The sequence below is a fragment of the Sceloporus occidentalis genome, unplaced genomic scaffold, assembly GCF_023333645.1.
Source record: "Sceloporus occidentalis isolate IW3139 unplaced genomic scaffold, rSceOcc1.0.p SCAF_20, whole genome shotgun sequence".
Lineage (NCBI taxonomy): Eukaryota > Metazoa > Chordata > Lepidosauria > Squamata > Phrynosomatidae > Sceloporus > Sceloporus occidentalis.
The window spans coordinates 7,375,944-7,395,064 of NW_028317000.1; the positions used below are offsets into that span (position 1 = coordinate 7,375,944).

At 45.2% G+C, this 19,121-nt stretch overlaps 1 protein-coding gene across 1 annotated transcript in view; it reads right to left on the bottom strand.

Moving 5' to 3' along the window:
• INTS3 (integrator complex subunit 3) overlaps positions 1-19,121 on the bottom strand; it is a 79,404-nt gene that overhangs the window by 7,497 nt on the left and 52,786 nt on the right. The window contains exons 18-26 of the mRNA XM_089483665.1: positions 18,421-18,524; positions 16,956-17,000; positions 16,528-16,647; positions 15,239-15,392; positions 11,649-11,717; positions 8,270-8,345; positions 7,268-7,381; positions 5,134-5,182; positions 941-1,108 (exon numbers count right to left, since the gene is read on the bottom strand). Coding sequence (XP_089339791.1) covers positions 941-1,108; positions 5,134-5,182; positions 7,268-7,381; positions 8,270-8,345; positions 11,649-11,717; positions 15,239-15,392; positions 16,528-16,647; positions 16,956-17,000; positions 18,421-18,524 — 899 coding nt within the window. The remainder of the gene's footprint in view (positions 1-940; positions 1,109-5,133; positions 5,183-7,267; positions 7,382-8,269; positions 8,346-11,648; positions 11,718-15,238; positions 15,393-16,527; positions 16,648-16,955; positions 17,001-18,420; positions 18,525-19,121) is intronic.

Consider the following 19,121-nt stretch of genomic DNA (forward strand, 5'->3'; position numbering starts at 1 on the left):
TGCTGGACCAGGTAGCCTTTGGTCTGATTCCTGCAGGGCCCCTATGAATATTCTTCTTGGTCTCGAACTGGACCGAGGTTTAGCCACTTCTTGTTCCTGCCAAGCTGGAAACAGACAGTGCTCACTTGGTACAGCGCAGCTAAGCTGTTCTGAGTTCAAAGCCCTCCTTTCTTCCTCTTAAACATGCGGGGTAAAGTAGGGTTTGGAATCAAAGATTTCTTCAGAGAGAGAGAGAGACTGAAAAGCTATTTCAATAGTGGCAAATGGCTCAGAGCTCTGGCTAAAACTGTTCATGCAAAGGGTGGCTCTGGATTTCTCAACATCTTCTCCATGGAAGCAGAGACAGGAAAATAGATCTGCCAATACATCTGACTGCTGCCAACTTTCAGAGTCCCTGAAGCTTCTGTTAGTTCTAATTGGGGTTTTGGGCACTTGGTACATTGTGCCTGTCAATCACTGTTCTGGCCCTAAAGGGAAAATAGGGATAAATTGCCCTGTTTGCAATGTAGATGTAGCAAAGGATGCAGGAAGATGGTCTCATTAGGAGGAGGAAAACAAGTCGCTCTCCTTTTGCTGACTTAGATGATGAAAAGAAAAAAAGGAGGAGAGGGGAGAAAAACCAAGACGCAAGGGGCAAAGAAGATGTAATTTTGCTTTTAGGGAGTTTTCAATAATTACCTATGAGTGCCCCTTTCCATTACCCAGATGCATATTCTTTGCATCTGCGGAATGCAACCTGCAGCCTTTAATTACAAATAAAATAAAATAAAATAAAATAGGCTTTTAGTCCTTAAAGGTGGAGGGGTGTATAAAAGAGCAAAGGCAACATCTGGGGAGCTCTTCCAAGAAAGACCTCTCCTCCCCAGGATCCCAAAACTCTGCATAGGGAGATGTACTTTGTCTCCTCTTCCTTCTCCTTCCCTGCTCCATCCAGGCTTACCTTTGGCGCTTCCTTGGCAGGCTGTTGTTTTTAATCAGGAGGGACTTGATGTGCTCGGCTAAGAGGTCATCGTGCTTGATGCACCAGTGCCGGAGGATGCTGGTGGTGAACTGGTCGTCCGGGTGGCACGGCCGGCTCAGCACCATCTTCACCATCTCTTCGCTTGGCCTGTGGCAGGAGACATGCAGAGCTTGGAAAGTTAATTTTTTTAAATGACAAAAGACCTCAAAATAGTAGAATTCAAAGATATAGCTATGTTAGACATCCTCACATACCAATGGCACATATATGCCTGTACCTGGCTTCCACTCCACCAAATGCATCTGAGCAAGTAGACTGAAGTCTACGAAAGCTCATGCTGCCAATTTCTTTCTTTTAGTTAGTCTCAAAGGTGCTACAAGATCTCTCTACATACTAAAAGACCTCCAAGATGTTAGTGGATTTTTGAAAGGAAACAATGGTTCCTCATCTCAGATGCATGCATCTGAAGTAGACCAAGTCTATGAAAACTTACGCTACAATTCCTTTCACTCGGTTAGTTTCAAAGGTGCTACAAGATCCCTTTGCATACTGATATTCCAGACTAACATGGCTATGTCTCTATTCAATCAAAACAGTTTGAAAACCTATTAAAGCATAGTGAAAAGGAGAAAAGTATAACATACTCTATTAAAAGACCTTCTGCCACAGTGTTAAGAGCCAAAGGACTGCCTAAATACACATGACTTTGCGTGTTGGTGGAAAGAGAGCAGAGAGGGGGACCAAACCAAGCCTTCTTTGGGAAGGCATTTCACAACTTGGGAGCAGCCACCAAGAAGGCTCTCTCTAGTCTCCTCACCAAACAAATGGTGGGGCAGAGAATACCTTCCCCCAAAGATCTTGAAAAAGTAAGAAACACTCCGATCACCATGCAAAGATGAGGCATCACCAACCTAAATCACAGGGACAGTTGGATGAGGGACTACTTGTGCTGTGACATAATGGCCTTCTATATCCCACCCAAAGCGTTTCCAAATAGAGGCCTACCTCAAAAGCAGCCCAGATATCCCCAGCATGCTAGAGTGAGCATGGCCTCTGCCAACAGGCAGATGGGTTGTGAAGTCCTTGGAAACATCACAGCCAAACAAATTAGAGCTGATCAATGGGACACAATGGGTTCATTTTGTATGTAGTAGACCATTTGGATGAGAGACGGCCAACCAATATCAGGTGCTGCAGGCTATATTTCAGAAGAAGGAACAGGCAGAACCACCTCTGAGTATTCTTTGCTTAAGAAAACCCTATGAAATTCATAGCCACTTGAAAGTATATACAGAGAGAAAAACAGAGAGAATGGCCATACTACTGTTTATACTTGACTATAAGTCGACCTCATGTATAAGTCGAGGGCAGGTTTTGGGGCATGTAACAAAGGATCTAAAGGATGAAGAAAAGGAAACACTTTTGACTTTCACCAGGGGATGAATGCCATGTGGTCTTCCTGCTGCCTTCTACCTTTCTTAGCTTTATTGCCTTTTCTAGTGAGTCATGCCTTTTCACAATGTGGTCAAAGTACAACAGTTTCAGTTTAGTCATCTTGGTGTTCAGGGATAGTTTAGTCTATCGCTTTTAGGACCCATTTGGTCGTCTTCCTTTGCTTGATGTATAAACCTTGGGAGTCCATCTTCCATGAGTTTTGCCCTTGGCAGAGATCCCTATTAGCTGGCCACATGGATGTGGAGTGTTATCTATAGAGTAGTCTAGGTAGAATGAGTTCTACCACTTGATGCAAGAAGACACTGGAACCCACCAGCCAGGGGACTATGATGCACCCTCCGCTGCATCATTTACCACCAATAAAGTTCACGATACAATAGTGACCTACGTCAGGTTTCAGTACCAAACAAAAGCTTGGAATTGCAGCCAGTTCCACTCAGAATACATGCGCTGTCATTAATGCACAGCAGGGAGCAGCTTGGAATTTCCCTGCCTGTGGGGCAAAAGTAGTGCGATGCAGTGGATGCTGTGTGTGTGAGAGAGACACAGGCTTCCTGCCCCAGAGTATTTAGGCACTTCTGCTCTGTGCTAACAGCTTCATGCTTGTGGGGAACAAATCCGTCCCCTATCAGGCCCTTCATGAATAGAAATTAAGCACTGTCCCACAGAAAATGTTCACCATCAGCAAAGAACGGTAGTCAGGGATCACAGATCAACCAAACCGGTTGAGCATCAGGTAAGTGTTTCACAGAATGCTGCTGGGAAACAGAGTCCCCTGGCACAGAGTTTAGAAAAGCTGCTTCGATGGACTTCAACTCCCAGAATCCTCCCCCTCAGCATGAGCAATGGCTTCACATTCTTCTGGGACTGTTCCAAACTGCTCTATAGCAACATTGCTCTATAGCAACATCAGCCCGCACAATATTGCTCCTTGGGTTTTGGCAGGCTCTGGCAGTTAGTTTTTTACCTCTATGTCCACTCTTTCCATTCTTTGGGGGAGCTGTTGGTAGCAATTTCATTGGCTTTGGGAACTGGTGGGGGCCTTTGGAATCCATAAAATCCAGTCTTTTTCCTGCCTATTTCGGAGCAAGAGATGGAATCAACCCATGTTATAGGATGTTTCCACCTCCATCGCTGGAAAAACAGGTTCCAGGGCCGCATGTAACCCATGCCTCACACTTTCCCCACCCCTGATGTAAAGGTCCATTACCATCCCGTCTGTATACAGAGACCAAAGAACAGAACAGCCTAGGTCATCTTCTTATTAACCCCAGCATCCAGAAAGGAGAGAGAATATGTTTGGATGCTCTTTCCATTTGCTCGCTTGCTACGGCTTCTTGCATGGTTCAACCGAGTTCACCAAGCTCAGCACCTCATTCATTCAACGGCACAGGAAACTGAAAGCCAATTTAAAAGGGGTTGGCATGGGTCAATGCAGCAATTAGTTAACGCTTCTACTGCTTGGTTGCCAATTCATATTTGAGAATGGCAAAGGGAGCCTACCCATACCAAGACAGGGCAGCCAACTCTAAGGACCCTGCCTCTCTTAGGCAAGAAAGCCCTATGAAAGAGGCGGCTTGGCCAGTTCGCTCCTCTGAATGATAGCCTACAGCACCTGGTATTCATTGGCAGTCTCTCACCCAAGTACTAACCAGGGCTGAACCTGCTTAGCTTCTAAAATCAGGCAGCATCTGATGACTTTAGGGTATTTAAGCCGTAAGAATATAATCAGGGTACCATATTATCTGGGAACAAATGCTGAAAAGTATCTAAGGCTGACTTCTAAGAGATCTACACCGTTCTCCCTTCTTGGGCTGCTGGCTACTCCTGCAGTTCAGTGCTAGGCTGCATCTCCTCCCCATGCTCCTTTTTCATATGTCATTCTGTTCCTTTCCACCCATTTTATTTCTGACAGCTACTCTGAACATTTGATAAGCCTTTGCTTTTAAAGCCTGAACAAAGTGGAGCACAGAGCACCCTACTGTGAGAGCTTACTGGGGGAAAAGGTGGGATGGAAATGAACAAAGCAGCAGCAGCAGCAGCAACAACTTTAGAGCCTGCTTTTATAGTCTGTCCTTACAGTCATGAGGACTAGCTCCGTAGTCTTTTTCTAGTCTTGAGAACCAGTAACATACCCATACATTCATACACATTCACACAAGCCAAAAACTTTATGGAAACAGTAATCTATGTCCTAGAACAGTGATGGTGAATCTTTTGCAGACCGAGTGCCCAAACTGCAACCCAAACCCCACTTATTTATTGCAAAGTGCCATGTCCCTCTGGCTTTCTAGTAATGAACTCTGGCAAACTGTGCTGGGGCGATAGCATGTGTGGCCACAGAGAAGGCTCTGAGTGCCACCTCTGGCACATGTGCCATAGGTTCGCCACCACTGTCCTAGAATCATAGAATCATAGAGTTGGAAGAGACCACAAGGGCCATCCAGTAAAACCCCCTGCCATGCAGGAACTCTCAATCAAAGCATCCCCGACAGATGGCCATCCAGCCTCTGTTTAAATTTCTCCTATAGGAAAAACATACATAATTGTCATCTTCCACCCCACTTTTCTCTCCCTGTCCCACCTCCTTTTCCAGGGGATGCTAACCCTCTTCTCCAGAGACACTGTACAACCCTGAAGCAAACCACACACCCACACACACTGTTAGGAAGAGCAGTTCAGATACAAATGCCAGCCAGAAGAATTCAAGTACATACTTCTCTCGTCTCAGCTGGAGTAATAAGCAGGAAAGAGCCTCGGGGTGTTCTGCAAGAGAAAACAAGGTTTGTTAACCTGGGCTCAACTCTTAACAGACTCCAACGCAAGTCCCCTGGGTGTTGTTTTCTTCCATGGCACTGGCAAGGAGAAGAGACATAGTTCTCTGTGGCCCAGGGAAATCAACCCTATAATAACATTTCAGACAGCAGGACAGTATCAGAAGTCTCAGTGCTTGTTGGTGCAAATCATTAGAAGTCCTTGTATGCAGAAAATAAGCATGAAGTTTAGGCTAGAAAGTAATTCTCAGACATTGTAAATTTCCATCTGCAGTGGAAGGGAGAGAGGGAGAACTGTGTGACCAGAGTTTGGAAATGTCAGTTTTGAGGGAATAAAACATCTCTGGCTGTGAAAATTTGGGGAGTTATAGACCTGAAAGCTTAACTCTGAAACCGGGCTGCACCATCTCACACCTGGACGTCATACCAGCGAATGTTGATCCACAAACATTTCCCTACAAACAGAAAGCTAACACTGTCTGGGAGAGGGCTAGCATCAAAACCTGGACATGCTAGCATTCTGTGCACAGCGAAGTAGTGAGTGTTTCCATTTTATTTTGTGATAGGGTGGTTTCAGTTAAGCATGCCTTCCCATCTGCCTCCCACAGCTCAGGAAGATGCACCTAGAATCATAGAATCATAGAGTTGGAAGAGACTACAAGGGCCATCCAGTCCAACCTGTTCTGCCATGCAGGAACTCTCAATCAAAGCATCCCCGACAGATGGCCATCCAGCCTCTGTTTAAATATCTTTAAGGAAGGAGACTCCATCACTCTCTGAGGCAGCACCTTCCACTCTCAAAAAGCTCTTACTGTCAGGAAGATCTTCCTAATGTTGAGGTGGAATCTCTTTTCCTGTAGCTCGAATCCACTGTTCCTTGTTCTAGTCTCTGGAGCATCAGAAAACAAGCTTGCTCCCTCCTCAATATGACATCCCTTCAAATATTTAAACAGGGCTATCATATCACCTCTTAACCTTCTCTTCTCTGGGCTAAACATCCCCAGCTCCCTAAGTCATTCCTCATAGGGCATGGTTTCCAGACCCTTCACCATTTTAGTCACCCTCCTTTGGACATACTCCAGTTTCTCAACATCCTTTTTGAATTGTGATGCCCAGAACTGGACAAAGTATTTCAGGTGGGGCTTGACTACAGCATATTGGCAACAATCTTTCAGAAGTGAGGTCCATGCTGGCTAAATGCCATAGAAATGAAACACTACACCCCTTTTATTATTTCTGCATTTTAGAGGTAGACAAAGTGTGGCCTTCAAGCTGCATACTCTCTCTGGACTCCATCCCACCAATCCCTTCATGCCCTCCTTTGAAAAAAAATATTGGCATTATTTTTGGGCAGATTTTGCCCCCAAACTATACAAAAAGCTCCCCAAATGCATGAAAATATGCAAAAAAGAATACCCCATTGCACCCCTCAGAGCCCTGTACAACCTCCAAGTGCCTGCTTTCCTCTGTACTCCCTCCAAAAATAGCGATAGGAGGTGATGTAGTGGTTTGAGCATTGGACTACGGCTCTGGAGACCAGGATTCAAATCGCTTCTCGCCCATGGAAACCCTCTGGGTGATCTTAGGTGTCATACTCTCTCAGTCTCAGAGGGAGACATTGGCAAAAATCCCTCTGGACAAATCTTGCCAAGAAAACCCTGTAACAGGCTTGCCTTAGGGTTACCCTAAGTCAGAAATGGCATTAAGACCCACAATAACAAAAACAGAATAAAACAGGTATTTGCTATTCCTGCGAATGAAAATGGAGGTATCTGGGCTTCTTGTTGAGGAAGGGAAGGTGGCCATCTCAATGCCGGAGAGAAAAGTGGCTCTTCATTGCCACACAGTTCTCCAGCCTTGCTATACTTATACCTGAACTGAAAGGTGGAGGAAACACCTGGAAGACCCACCTGGAATAGAGTCAAGTGGGCATTTCTGGGTGTCCCCCAGTTTGAACTGTCAAGCAAATGGGATGCTGCTGCTGACTACCTGTCATATACCCCTATCTCAAAATCCCTCTTCCTGACAAGATCTGGTCCTTCCTGGTGAGATCTGGTCCTTCTCAGATGGTCCTCACCTTTATACTTGAGGTGCTGAAGGATGGGGATGATGGTCTCCAAGGGTATGTTATGGGCCAGAAAGAGCTGCCAGGTGCAGTATTGCTCAAACGTCTCCCACTCCAAACTCTGAACTGGAAGAAACAGGAGAAAGCAGTCAGTCAGATACTTCAGGTGACAAACTGAAGTAAGGATTCCCTCTTGGGCTGAATCCGATCCTCCTTCAGTCCCAATCCAGCCCTCTGGGCTTCCCCAGAGGGCCATGACATCTTACTCATGACACCATAATGCAGTGGTTTCTGTGCTTTTGTGCAGGTATCTTCCCCGTTCTAAAATGCTGACATACTTCTATTCAGTAATTTAGTAATTAGTATAGTAATAATTGAATAATTAGCAATTGCTAACTTACTACTAATAAATTAATTTACCATTTTTAAAAGTAATTACTGTAACAGTAACAAAAATGCAGATACCTAAATACTCTGACGGCACCAGATCCTGTCTTATCTTGGATGCTAAGCAGAGTCAGACCTGGCTAATACTTGGATGGGAGACTGCCAATGAATACAAGGTGCTGTAGGCTATATTCAGAGGAAGGAAGTGGGAAAACCACCTCCGATGATTCCTTGTCAAACAAAACCCTAGGAAATTCATGGGGTTGCCTTATATAAGTCAAGAGGTGAGTTTTTCTGGAAGTCTGTGAGGCAGGCCTCCAGACCTATTGAAGTTGCCCACCCCACACTTTGCTTGTTCAAATTAAGAACTTTTCTGGTCACCTTTTTTTGCCTTGGACTCCACCAACCATTGGAATTGCTGTGTCTTCAAGCAGCAGGAAGAGAGGAAGACCACATACCAGATGGATAGACTAAATCGAGAAGGCCATGCCCCTGAACCTGCAGTCAAGGACAGGTCTTGGAGATGTCTCATTCATGGTGTCACCACGAGTCGAGGTTGACATGAAGTTTACAACTGAAAGGGCAGGCTTCCCACCCACCCACGCACCCACCAGATCCCCAACTCACTCAAAATGTTCAGGACTGAATCCTTCCGGAACATCACCAAGTTGCCCATCATGACATGGCAAACCAACTCCTGGAGCTACAAAACAAAATGAAGAGTTGGTAAGTGTTGGATTGGGCAGTCCTCAAGCCTGCAGGGGTCTCTTCCAAAGTACCCAGTGATAGCACTTTGATACCACTTCAACGGCCATGGCTCCATCCTGGACAACCAGAGAGCCACCTCCTGTTTTCTAGCTTGAATTAAACCCAGCAGGTCTGTATTTAATACAAATCAGGTCTATGAGGCCTCCTGTTTCTCTCTCATCCCTTGGTTCAAGGAATATGAGTGGTGACTGGTTGAAGGTGACTGGAAGAGTTTGGGGTTTTGTCTGAATGACATGATGAGAGTGAGGATAATAAGAAAGGCAGGTACCCCTTTTTTGCTTCCTTCAATTTTGAAACTCAGTGTTCCAACTTCGGAATCAACCAGAACACTGCCAGATTCGGAGATGTCTCGCACAGGCACAAGCAGGCACAGATTCTCTTTTATTGTTATAATTATCTATACACAAGCACATGGTTGTGTTTGCTTCATCTGCCCTGCACCAGAGCTGAGAAAAGTTATATTCCAGGTGAATTGGACTGCAAGCCCCATGGCATATTATTCCTGGTGGCTGAGAGTGACGGGGATTGTAGTCTTTTGTATCTAAAATGTGCCATGTTGGTGAAGGCTACTTTCGGTGTACCACTTCTGCATCATTCTCTTTTTCCTTCTCCCAAACGCCCCAGAACTGGACTGCAAAAACCATGCAACCAAATACTGATTTCCTTTATCATGACTGTAAAGAGAGAATTTAATCTTCTTTAATTCAGAGCCAGAAGCAGGGAGAGGGCATTATACAGGGGAGCCCACAAGCTGGCATGATAATGTTAATGGCTTACAACCAAACATGTAACGCCACCTCTGCTTCTTCATGAGCAACAATACATCCAGGAAACAGACAAAGCAGGCAGGAAAGAATGAGAGGAAGGGATGAATGGGACAACTCAAGGAAGGGTGTGTGTGTATGTGTGTGTTTTAGGGAGACACAGAGAGCATGGCAGGAACCAAATAAGGGATTAGTGCCTCCTTCCCCTACCCACCCAACTCCCATGGCACTTTAAACCTTTCCCAGATGCGATACCATCGGCTCGCCTGTGCCCTGCCAAGGAAAACCAGCCAAAGAGAGCCAGTCGGTCTCAATCAGTATGGGAAAAAGAGAAATATTTTTACAGTCGAAGCAGCTATAGGGGGCAAAATGGAGAGATTTAAGGGCAGGGGGTGGAGGGGAGAAGAGAATCAGTCTCTGGATCAGGCTCAGATGTATAATAGAGGAGGCTGGGTTGGCAAACACATCACTTGCCAAAGCCTCCACCTCTATCCCTCTCTGCCTCCCACCTCTGTACTTTGGCTATTTTGTACTTTGGCTATTTTGGGGCTATTCTGCACTGGTGCCATGGCAACCTCTTAGCAATGGCACCGCACAGCAGTCTTGCTCCCAGGAGGCTCTTTATCCAGAAACTGGCTCCAGCGTTGTTAACGTTCCTAAAATAATAAAACGGGGCTGGAGCCCAGGTCTTCTGGCCTGGCCCAGGCTGGAGAGGCATTGTTCTGACTTGGAGTTGGCTGTGGCAGCTCAGCGGGAAGAGAAAGGCCTCCTCTCGAGGTTTACAAGAAATCTCTGCTTCTTTACTGTCTACCAGGCACACTTCTAGAGCTCAGCTCCGGAGTGAAAAGGAAGGTCAGTGCCAAGCTCAGACCACTTAGTCCAGGCCATGCAAGTGAACTGGCGGTGCTACCAGTGAGGTACAACTCACCAAGCCAACACGAGTGTGACATTGTGCCTCCCATTTGCTGCCTGACAACATTAGCGCTTGGGTTGACAAGCATTCTCAGAAGATGCCAGCCACAGATGCAGGTGAAACATCAGGAATAAACCCTTCTAGAGCATGTCCACATAGCCCGAAAAAACCCACAAAAAACTATGGATGCCAGCCATGAAAGCCTTCAACTTCACATTTAAAAAGGACACTTTTTAGTGATTGCTATTATGGTGTAGTGGTTTGGGTGTTGGAGTCAGACCATTGAGACCAGAGTTTGAATCCCCGCTTGGACATGGAAACTAACTAGGTGACACTGGACAAGTCGCAGTCTCTCAGCCTCAGAGGAAAAACCCCTCTGAACAACTATGGTTTTAGGATCACCATAATTCAGAAATGACCTGAATGTACAGAATAACAAGAACAAATCAAATTATACCCCACAATTATGGAGTCTCAAACTGTACCATTTTATACTGAAAGCAAAGCACTTTGCTCATATTTGTATCTTTATTGAGAATATATTTCTGATTATGGGATCTCCCAAATTGTTCTAATGTATGCCTGTGTATGTCTTCCTTTTTTGTTTGTTTGTTTTTTGCACTTTGAAGAAATTGGTATTCTCTTCCTCCTCATGCAACAATAAAAGCCTACCGAAGGCTCACCATTTTGCTTCAATACCACCACTATTACCACCCCAGCTATTTAGTGGCTGGTGGAGTGCTGGCTGTATCAGAGGAGTCATAGAATCATAAGAGTTGGAAGAGACCCCAAGGGCCATCCAGTCCAACCCCATTCTGCCATGCAGGAACTCTCAAACAAAGCATACTCGATAGATGGCCATCCAGCCTCTGTTTAAAGATCTCCAAGGAAGGAGACTCCACCACCCTCCGAGGGAGTTATCTTCTAATGTCAAACAGTCCTTACTGTCAGGAAGTTCCTCCTAATGATGAGCTGGAATCTCTTTTGCTGTAGCTTGCACCCATTGTTCCGGGTCCTATTCTCTGGAGCAGCAGAAAACAAGCTTGCACCCTCCTCAATATGATATCCCTTCAAGTATTTAAACAGGCTATCATATCACCTCTTAACCTTCCCTTCTCCAAACGAAACATCCCCAGCTCCCTAAGGCGTTCCTCATAGGGAATGGTTTCAAGACCCTATGTAGGCAGACGCAACATGTTTACTTCATCCACAAGTACCTCCAGCAGTACTAAGTGGATGTTCTCTGTCTGCATTGAGCTATGCAGACATAACCAAATGCTTCTCCGATCCCACCAGCTCTCCACCAGCCACTGAAGGGCCATGGAAGGATGGCCTTGCAGCAAGCAAAGGATAAGTCTTGGACAAGTTGAGAGGAGAGAGGTAGCGTAATTCTGCTATCTCATTTCTCTGTGTGGGATGATCTAAGGTGGCAACTCTGACAGAGAAACCAATATCACATCTTGATACCTACACACCAGTTTTGTACGGAGGGCCAGCCACTGATGAAAGCAAAGAATGGCAAACCAACAGACCTCTCTCATTCCATACAAAGGAATCTTACCTGAGCTGAGTCAATGACAGCCACAATCATGTTCAACAGCTCCCCACTCCGCAGGGTCTCATCTGGAAACTGAAAAGGAGAAGACAGGTGATTAAAAGGCAAAGGTCAGGATATGCACATATAGAACTGGAACAGCAGGACTGCCTTAGGAAATGCATTTGAGGCTGGCCCACTCTTCCTTATGTCCAGCAGGGGATGCTACAGGATGAGCATATCTGGTCAGTCTGTAGGAGGGGTAACCAGCATGAAACTCTGGTTGCAAAACAGAAGGGGTGAAAAAGAGGGAACCCCATCTGCTAAAAGTAGGACCGGGGCCAACTCCAATTTGTTCACTTGCTTTCAATCTGTCAAAAATGCAGAGGGAGGAAAATCTAACACTTGCCACGCTGTTCCAAATTAGAGGCGAACTCGACCATGCCAAACAACAAATATGATTAAGATTTGCCAACAAGCCTCCCCTTTCATAAAAGAGTCTGTTCCTTTCAGATCACACAGTACAGTGAGTGCTGTTCCTGCAATCAAAGTGGGCTCAAGGGAATGTCAGAAGCCCTCCAGGACTGCCACAGTCCAGTTTCGCATTTATGCGCATGGTGGGGAGAGCTAGATAATCGAATGAAAGTACTTTGTTGACGTGAGGCATCTTTCCACCCACCCCAAAAGCTATACATTTTACACCCCAGCTGGTATGTGAATATCATAGCAATTCCACCCCCTTGCAAATCAAATTCACAACACCAAACTCTCTGTTTCACTCAGCATTAAACACAAGAGGAGGAAGTGAGATTATTCATTACTTCTGCAGCTCCAGTGAATGACACCTTTACTGCTGCCAGGAGCCTGATGTTAGAACAGAGGTGAGCAATGTGTGGATGGGGTGTGTGTGTGGGTCCCCGAAATGACCCTTGGCTCAATCTATCGTGGGAAAAATACAAGCTGAATTGCCTCTCTTGGAAGCGTCCAGAAATAGTGGTTCCAATTTTAAACAGATTACAGCCTCCCATGCACTGTTCATAAGCTTTTCTGGAACCCAAGTCCACTTCATCAGATGCATCAGATGAAGTGATCTGGAGTCGATGAAAGTACGTATTTGAACTTATTTTTCAAAACCATAAATGCACCTTCAGTCACCTCTGGATTTCCTTCCTTTTTGACAGTCTGTATACTATCCCCCAAAGATCGAAGGGATAGAAACGCTGTCCAACTCATGTTAGTACAAGCAACAGCAGTCAACCTTGGCGCATAGTCCTCCTTTTTAGGGCACAAATGATGGTTCAGCAAGAGCTCAACAAAGTTCTGGTACTGTTCTCATTCTGTGCCTTCAAGTCATTTCCAGCTTACAGTGATCCTCAAGCGACCCTGTCCTGGGCTTTCTGGACAAGATTTTTCAGAGAGATTTCCCATTGCTTTCTCCTGAGGCTGAATGAATGTAGCTTGCTCAAGACCATTCACTGGGTTTCCATCACCAAATGGGGATTTGGACTCTGCTCTCTGAGTTCTAGTCCAAGACTCCAACTACAACACGATGCTAGCTCTTCCACAGCGTTCTACTCTGCCACAAGCTCTGGTAGGTTCTACCAGGCTTCTAAGGCTTTCCAAGTACCACTCCAGCCACAGATTGCATGTCTATCCTCTGACGACCATCTGAGCAAATTATGGAGAAGGTTCACCACCAGAAGGTTGGGGATGAACTGGCCACAGCCAGTATATACACGACAACAGTATGGATTTGGTATTTGGTGAAGGGACAATCAAAGATCTCTGTACATGGGCAGAATGACTCTATGTGTGTGAGTCACAAAAACCATGAAGAAGAACACAGATCTTCAAGATATACAATGGAGTGCTACAGTCCACACCAGGCATTTATGAAGAGGCTTGACAGGGACTGTGGGTCCCACAAAAGTCTCTGGGGCAGCAAGTGATCCCCAAAGGCTGTTTTTATGGCCCTCTAGGTTCCCTGGACCACTTTTTCTCTTGCCCACCACTACAGAGATGAGCTGCCTCTCCTGCAGTTTCTGAAAGTGGCAATTCTAGGTTTCAAGGACCCCTTGCACTATTTAACATTGAAAAAATTGTGGACATCTTTTTTTGCTTTTGATGGGGATTTTTGGTAACCTTGTACTAGAAGGTCCTGGAGCAGAACAACCAGGGAACATGTGCCAAGCCCCTGCAGGCTGAGCTGAAACAGGAAAGGTATTGCGAGTCCCCTTCAAGCCAAGGAGAGGTCTCATGCCAAACAGAGGAGAGGCTAAGCTGACACAGAGGACCAAGCGCTACTCTGAAGAAAGGCCTCCCACAAAACACAGACTCAGCCACTCTGGTTGGTCGGTCGGCTGAGTGATGGAAGTAATAAAATGTTTCATTAAACCTAACAGCCTAAGAACATGGAACATAAACCTCCCATGAGGCTGGTCAATTCCAGGGATGACTCTAGGTCTGCAAACCATATGCTATTTCTCAAAAAACCTTGGAAAAAATATCAAGAGAAAGGAGGGCAGGAGGAAGAAACAGAAAGCTCCAGGAAGGGAAAGCTGGTGTTAAAACAGAAGCTCCAAGAAGAGAAAGCTGGTGTTAGAAGGGACTGGACTGTGAAGACTGGCTTTTTAAATAAAGTCATGGCTCAGGAACAAGCACTCCCTTTCCTCCACTGCTTGGCAAAGGGTAGGAATTAGAAAGGTTACTTTAATGGACTATAAATCCCAGAGACCCACAGTCAGTATGGATGCCATGCTGGCTGTAAGATTCCAGAAGTTGCAATCCAAAAAGTAATGTTTCCAAGTTCTGCCAAGTGGTCTACACCAAGACAGTATCTGTTCACTCCCTCCACTTGGAATAACTCTATTCTGCTTTTCATTTATGGAAGAACCCAATACTTTTTCCTGAATTGGGGGAGGCAGAACGCTGTAAATAGCCACAGAAGAATGAATTAAAACAAGGCTAGGGTTATACCATCATTAAAACCAACCAAAATGTCACAAAAGTGTGGCAGCTTTCGGATTCCCCCAAACTCTTCGTCAGACAAGATCAGGGTTGGGAATCAAGTGTGCCCTTCAAAGCTCCCAGCGACTTTAGCCAGCATAGCCAATGGTGAGTATTGCTGGGAGTTGCAATCCAACAACATCCAGAGAGCTCCCAAACTCCCATATCCATTTTACAAATTAACAGTGGAATCTCCCACCTTGGAGATCTTTAAACAGAGGCTGGATGGCCCTCTGTCGAGGATGCTTTGATTTGGATTTCCTGCATGGCAGAAGAGGGTTGGACTGGATGGCCCTTGCGGTCTCTTCCAACTCTATTATTCTATGATTCTACATGAAGCAGCCTATATAGATTGTTGTCATTATCCTGCTGCATAACTGGAGCGAGATCAGACCCAAGGACAGGAAAGGCACAGTCCTCAAGATGCTTGTTGGAATTGCAACTCCCATCACCCTTCACTAACACTAAGGCTCTTGGGAGGAGAAGTCCGCAACATCTCCAGACCCACACTTTCCCCATGGCTGTTTTAAACTAAACTTTCAATCCTCAGCCCCAGCACCACCATAGAGAGAGCTGGTGAGCCCTCACCTTTCTGCCCTCACAGGTCTCACCTCTGTATATATGGATGGAGTGAGGTAGCAGAGAAGCCGGACGTCGTCCTCCTGGCAGGCCTTCATGTCCATCATCAGGCAAGTGTGCAGGTCGCCCAGCTGGGTGGCCTGGGCAAAGGACTCATAGAGGTTCATCTTCCCAGCCGCCGCTTTGCTTAAAAAGAGCACAGGGCCTAGTGAGCAAGTGGGCGAAAGGATGGATCTATTCCATAAAGGAATGGGTGCTGCACATGGGGGGGAAAATCACAACACAGGCAGGAACTTTCTCCCTCTGAGTTTTGGCGTGACTGACCCTAGCAAGAGCGGATATCCTTGAGCGCCATCCTGGCCACTTTCTCAGTAGATGATACAGGTTAAGTCTCCCTTATCTGGAATTCCAAAATCCTCAACATTTCAAAATCCAAAATTGTCCACGTGAGTGGCTGAAATAGTGGCACCTTTCCCTTCTGATTGTTCAGCGCACACAAACCTTGTTTCATGCACAAAATTATTAAAAATACTAAAATTACCTTCAGGCTATGTGTAAAAGAAGCATATATAAATATTATGTTTTGAATTGGATCCCACCTCCAAGATATCTCATTATGTATACATGAAAAAATAAATCCAAAACACTTCTTGTACCAAAAATTCAAGGGATTCTTAACTTGCATTAGACAACATTATCTGTTCAACCATAACATCTCCCCATTTGCAAATTTGGAACAACACCATTGATCTGCTTTACAGGAATATTATAAAGTGGAGCCAAAGAAACCCAGGCCCTGGTGCCAACTTCAGCACTGCTCTGACTCCTTGGCTTTTCCCACCAGATCATCCCACTTTCTCATCATCTGACTGAATGGCAGTTTCCAGGTTTTGGACCGATTTGAAAGCATCAGCTAAGGCCTGGGAATAAGAGCTAAAAACTAAAACATGCAAGGATTTTTGACCCAGTCCCTTTTGCCCTCAGTGCCACCCACCACTGGGACACCCATCCCAAGATTTATTCTGAAATTGAATTTGGCCCTTGGGATGGAAGAGGTTCTCCACCCTTGAAGGAAGGATTACTAGGATAAAGTAGATCCTGGAGGGGAGCAGTCTGTGAATCTGGAAGCCCAAAGGATTCTTATCCCTGATGTAGGAGGAAAAGAACACTGCATGATATGAAATCCCCACCATTATTACAGCCATCTCCGTCAACCCTTTGGCTTCCAATATGGCTGCCACAATGTCCTCTGAGTAGACAGCATTTCCCAAATCCTTCTTTTGATTTTTTTTAATGGACACATTCCTTGGCTGAAGCTCACCTGGCTTTTAAATAATACAGAAGGTGGTAACCAATCTTGGGTTGCTTCTGGTAGAGCTCAGACAAGAGATCGAGAAGCACAGAGAAGCTGCTGTTATCCTCCTGCATCTGGCAGAGGTTCCTGAAAGGAAAAAAGGAAGAGTGAAGGGGAAAGAGTGAAGATGAGTTGGGTTAGGGCCCAAGTCAGCTCTTATGGTCATGGCATGGGAATTTTAGTCATGGTGAAGAGTAGGGAGAGGATTGGCCTTTGCATTAAAAAAAACTACATCCCCGCACATTTATGCCGTGACAAACTGACAGGCTATTTTGGCAATTTCTTTTAAAAAATGGTAATGCCAAGAATATTCAATTTATTTGGTGATGGAGATGAGTGTCCCTTTCACTCCAGCAAGAACAGAAAAGGAAGAAGGGGGGAGTGGAAAAACTTACCTAAATATTAGGTAAAGTGGCTTCCCCACAGATTCCTCTAGAGATCTGTATGGAAGAAAGAACAAAAGAGAGAAAGAAAGAGAATATTCAGGTGTGTTGGACTGTGTGCCAGGAACTGGAACATGGAAATGTGGGTTTTGGGGATTATTGTGCCCACAATCCCCCAGCTAACGTGGCACCAAGCAACTTTTCTCCATTATGTCAAGCATGTTGGATCACCCAATCCTCACCTCTGAAGGTTCCTGTGCCAATGGATCTTATGACCTTAACACTGTCAAGGAAAACATCCCACAATGATTCTGTCACAGGATCTTTGTATGGAGATGGAGTACAACTTAGGGCCAGAGGACTCGCTCTGCAGGCAGAGGGTGCCCTGGGTTCAATTCCTGGAAGCATTACTCATTTTTAACAGGCCATAGCTTGAAGGCCACCAGTTCTTCCTCACTGTCCTAGAGAAGATAACTTTTAGGGTCTACTTCCCACTAAAAAGGAAATCGTTTTACGTCTGAGACTTGGCACTTGTTCATGTGGAGGAGGTACAAATCCTCAAAGCACAAATAAAACCTCTCATACGTAGAAAGCTAACATGCCAGCAAGACCCCTTCTCGACAATATGCTACATTTCTATGTGGATGGAGTATCACCACCACCACCACCACCACCATCAATATCATTGTTCTTATTATGCACTGATGGTGCTAGATCATCATTGCCATCATGGGAGCAAAAAACTATTATAATAGTGCATTATTGTCATTGATTTCAGCCTATCAGGTGTCACTACTTGGAGTTCTAGACCATCCATGATTCAGAATCTGCCCAGGAATCTAGGAATTAATAAGGTAATAATGTGGCACGCCCCAAGAAGTGTCACCTTTTGTAACTGTGCTGCTGTGATCTATGGCAACTTCACTCAGATGTTATAAATAAAATAAAATAAAATATTTGTCAGTCTATTTGAGTCCCTATATAGGGAGAAAGGTGGGATATAAGATGATGATGATGATGATGATGATGATGATGATGATGATGATGATGATGATGATGATGATGAATTGTCCCAAGAGCACCTAGCGCTTCTGGTGCATTATCACTACATCACCATCATTATCATCATGAACATTAAAGTGATACAACTGAGGTATGCTAAAGCACCAGGCCTTTGCAGACTTTGGCAAACCACTACTCCCACCATGCTGCACTTCTGACCAGATTCGTACAGGCTGATGGGAACCAGATTCCCACCACATCTGGAAGCCCAGAGCTTTCCCAGCTTTGCTGAAGCAAATGCAAGCTCTGTTTCTCAGAGTTGTCATCACAGGGTTTTCTGGGTCTGAGAGCGTGTGACTCACGCAAGGTCACCCAGTGGATTCTATGGCTGAACAGGGATTTGAACACCAGCCTCCAGGGTCATACTCTAATGCTCAAACCACTATGCCACGCTGGCTCTCACAACCGCACTTACTCTTCTGTAATTTCTTCTGGTAGAACCTCCCCACGAAAGTGCACCTTGAAGAGCTCCTGCAAACAGGAAGCCAAGACCGACAACTGCTCCTGGTCAAAGTCCTCCTGCAGCAAAAGGGATTTTGCATGTTATAGGGCCAGAGGGAGAGAGAGAGAGACTGAAAGCAAGACAAAGCTTGAACTACAGCTTCCAGAACACCCCAGGGACCTGTGATTTAAAAATACCCCCACCATTCCAAGCTTTCTTGTAAGGCCAAGTGCTGCCCAGAAGCTCATTTATGAAAGGGGGCAAAATGAGAGCACTGCCCCACAAATAGGAATTCTTTCAGTTCCCAAATTCCTTGCATTGCAGAGAGTGAGACATTGAAACCTGCTCATACCTCAAACTCTTCTATGTTTGCACTTCCTAAGTCACATACCTTGCTATGTTTATTTGGGATGTCTTAACTCTTATTTCTAAACTGAAAATTTAAGTTGTTGCATACTTAGACATTTGGAGACTGAAGGAAAAATTCATTTGGACAGGACATAATTTTGCCTCCTCTGTAGCTACACCCTGCTTTAGCGTAACCATGCCTAGGACTGGGCTCTTAATCCAACAGTTGTCTGATTTTTATTTACTTACTGCATATAAAAAGTTAGGCTTTGAACATTGTGCAGGAATGTTGTTTTCCATGTAGAAAAATCCACATTTTGGGGACA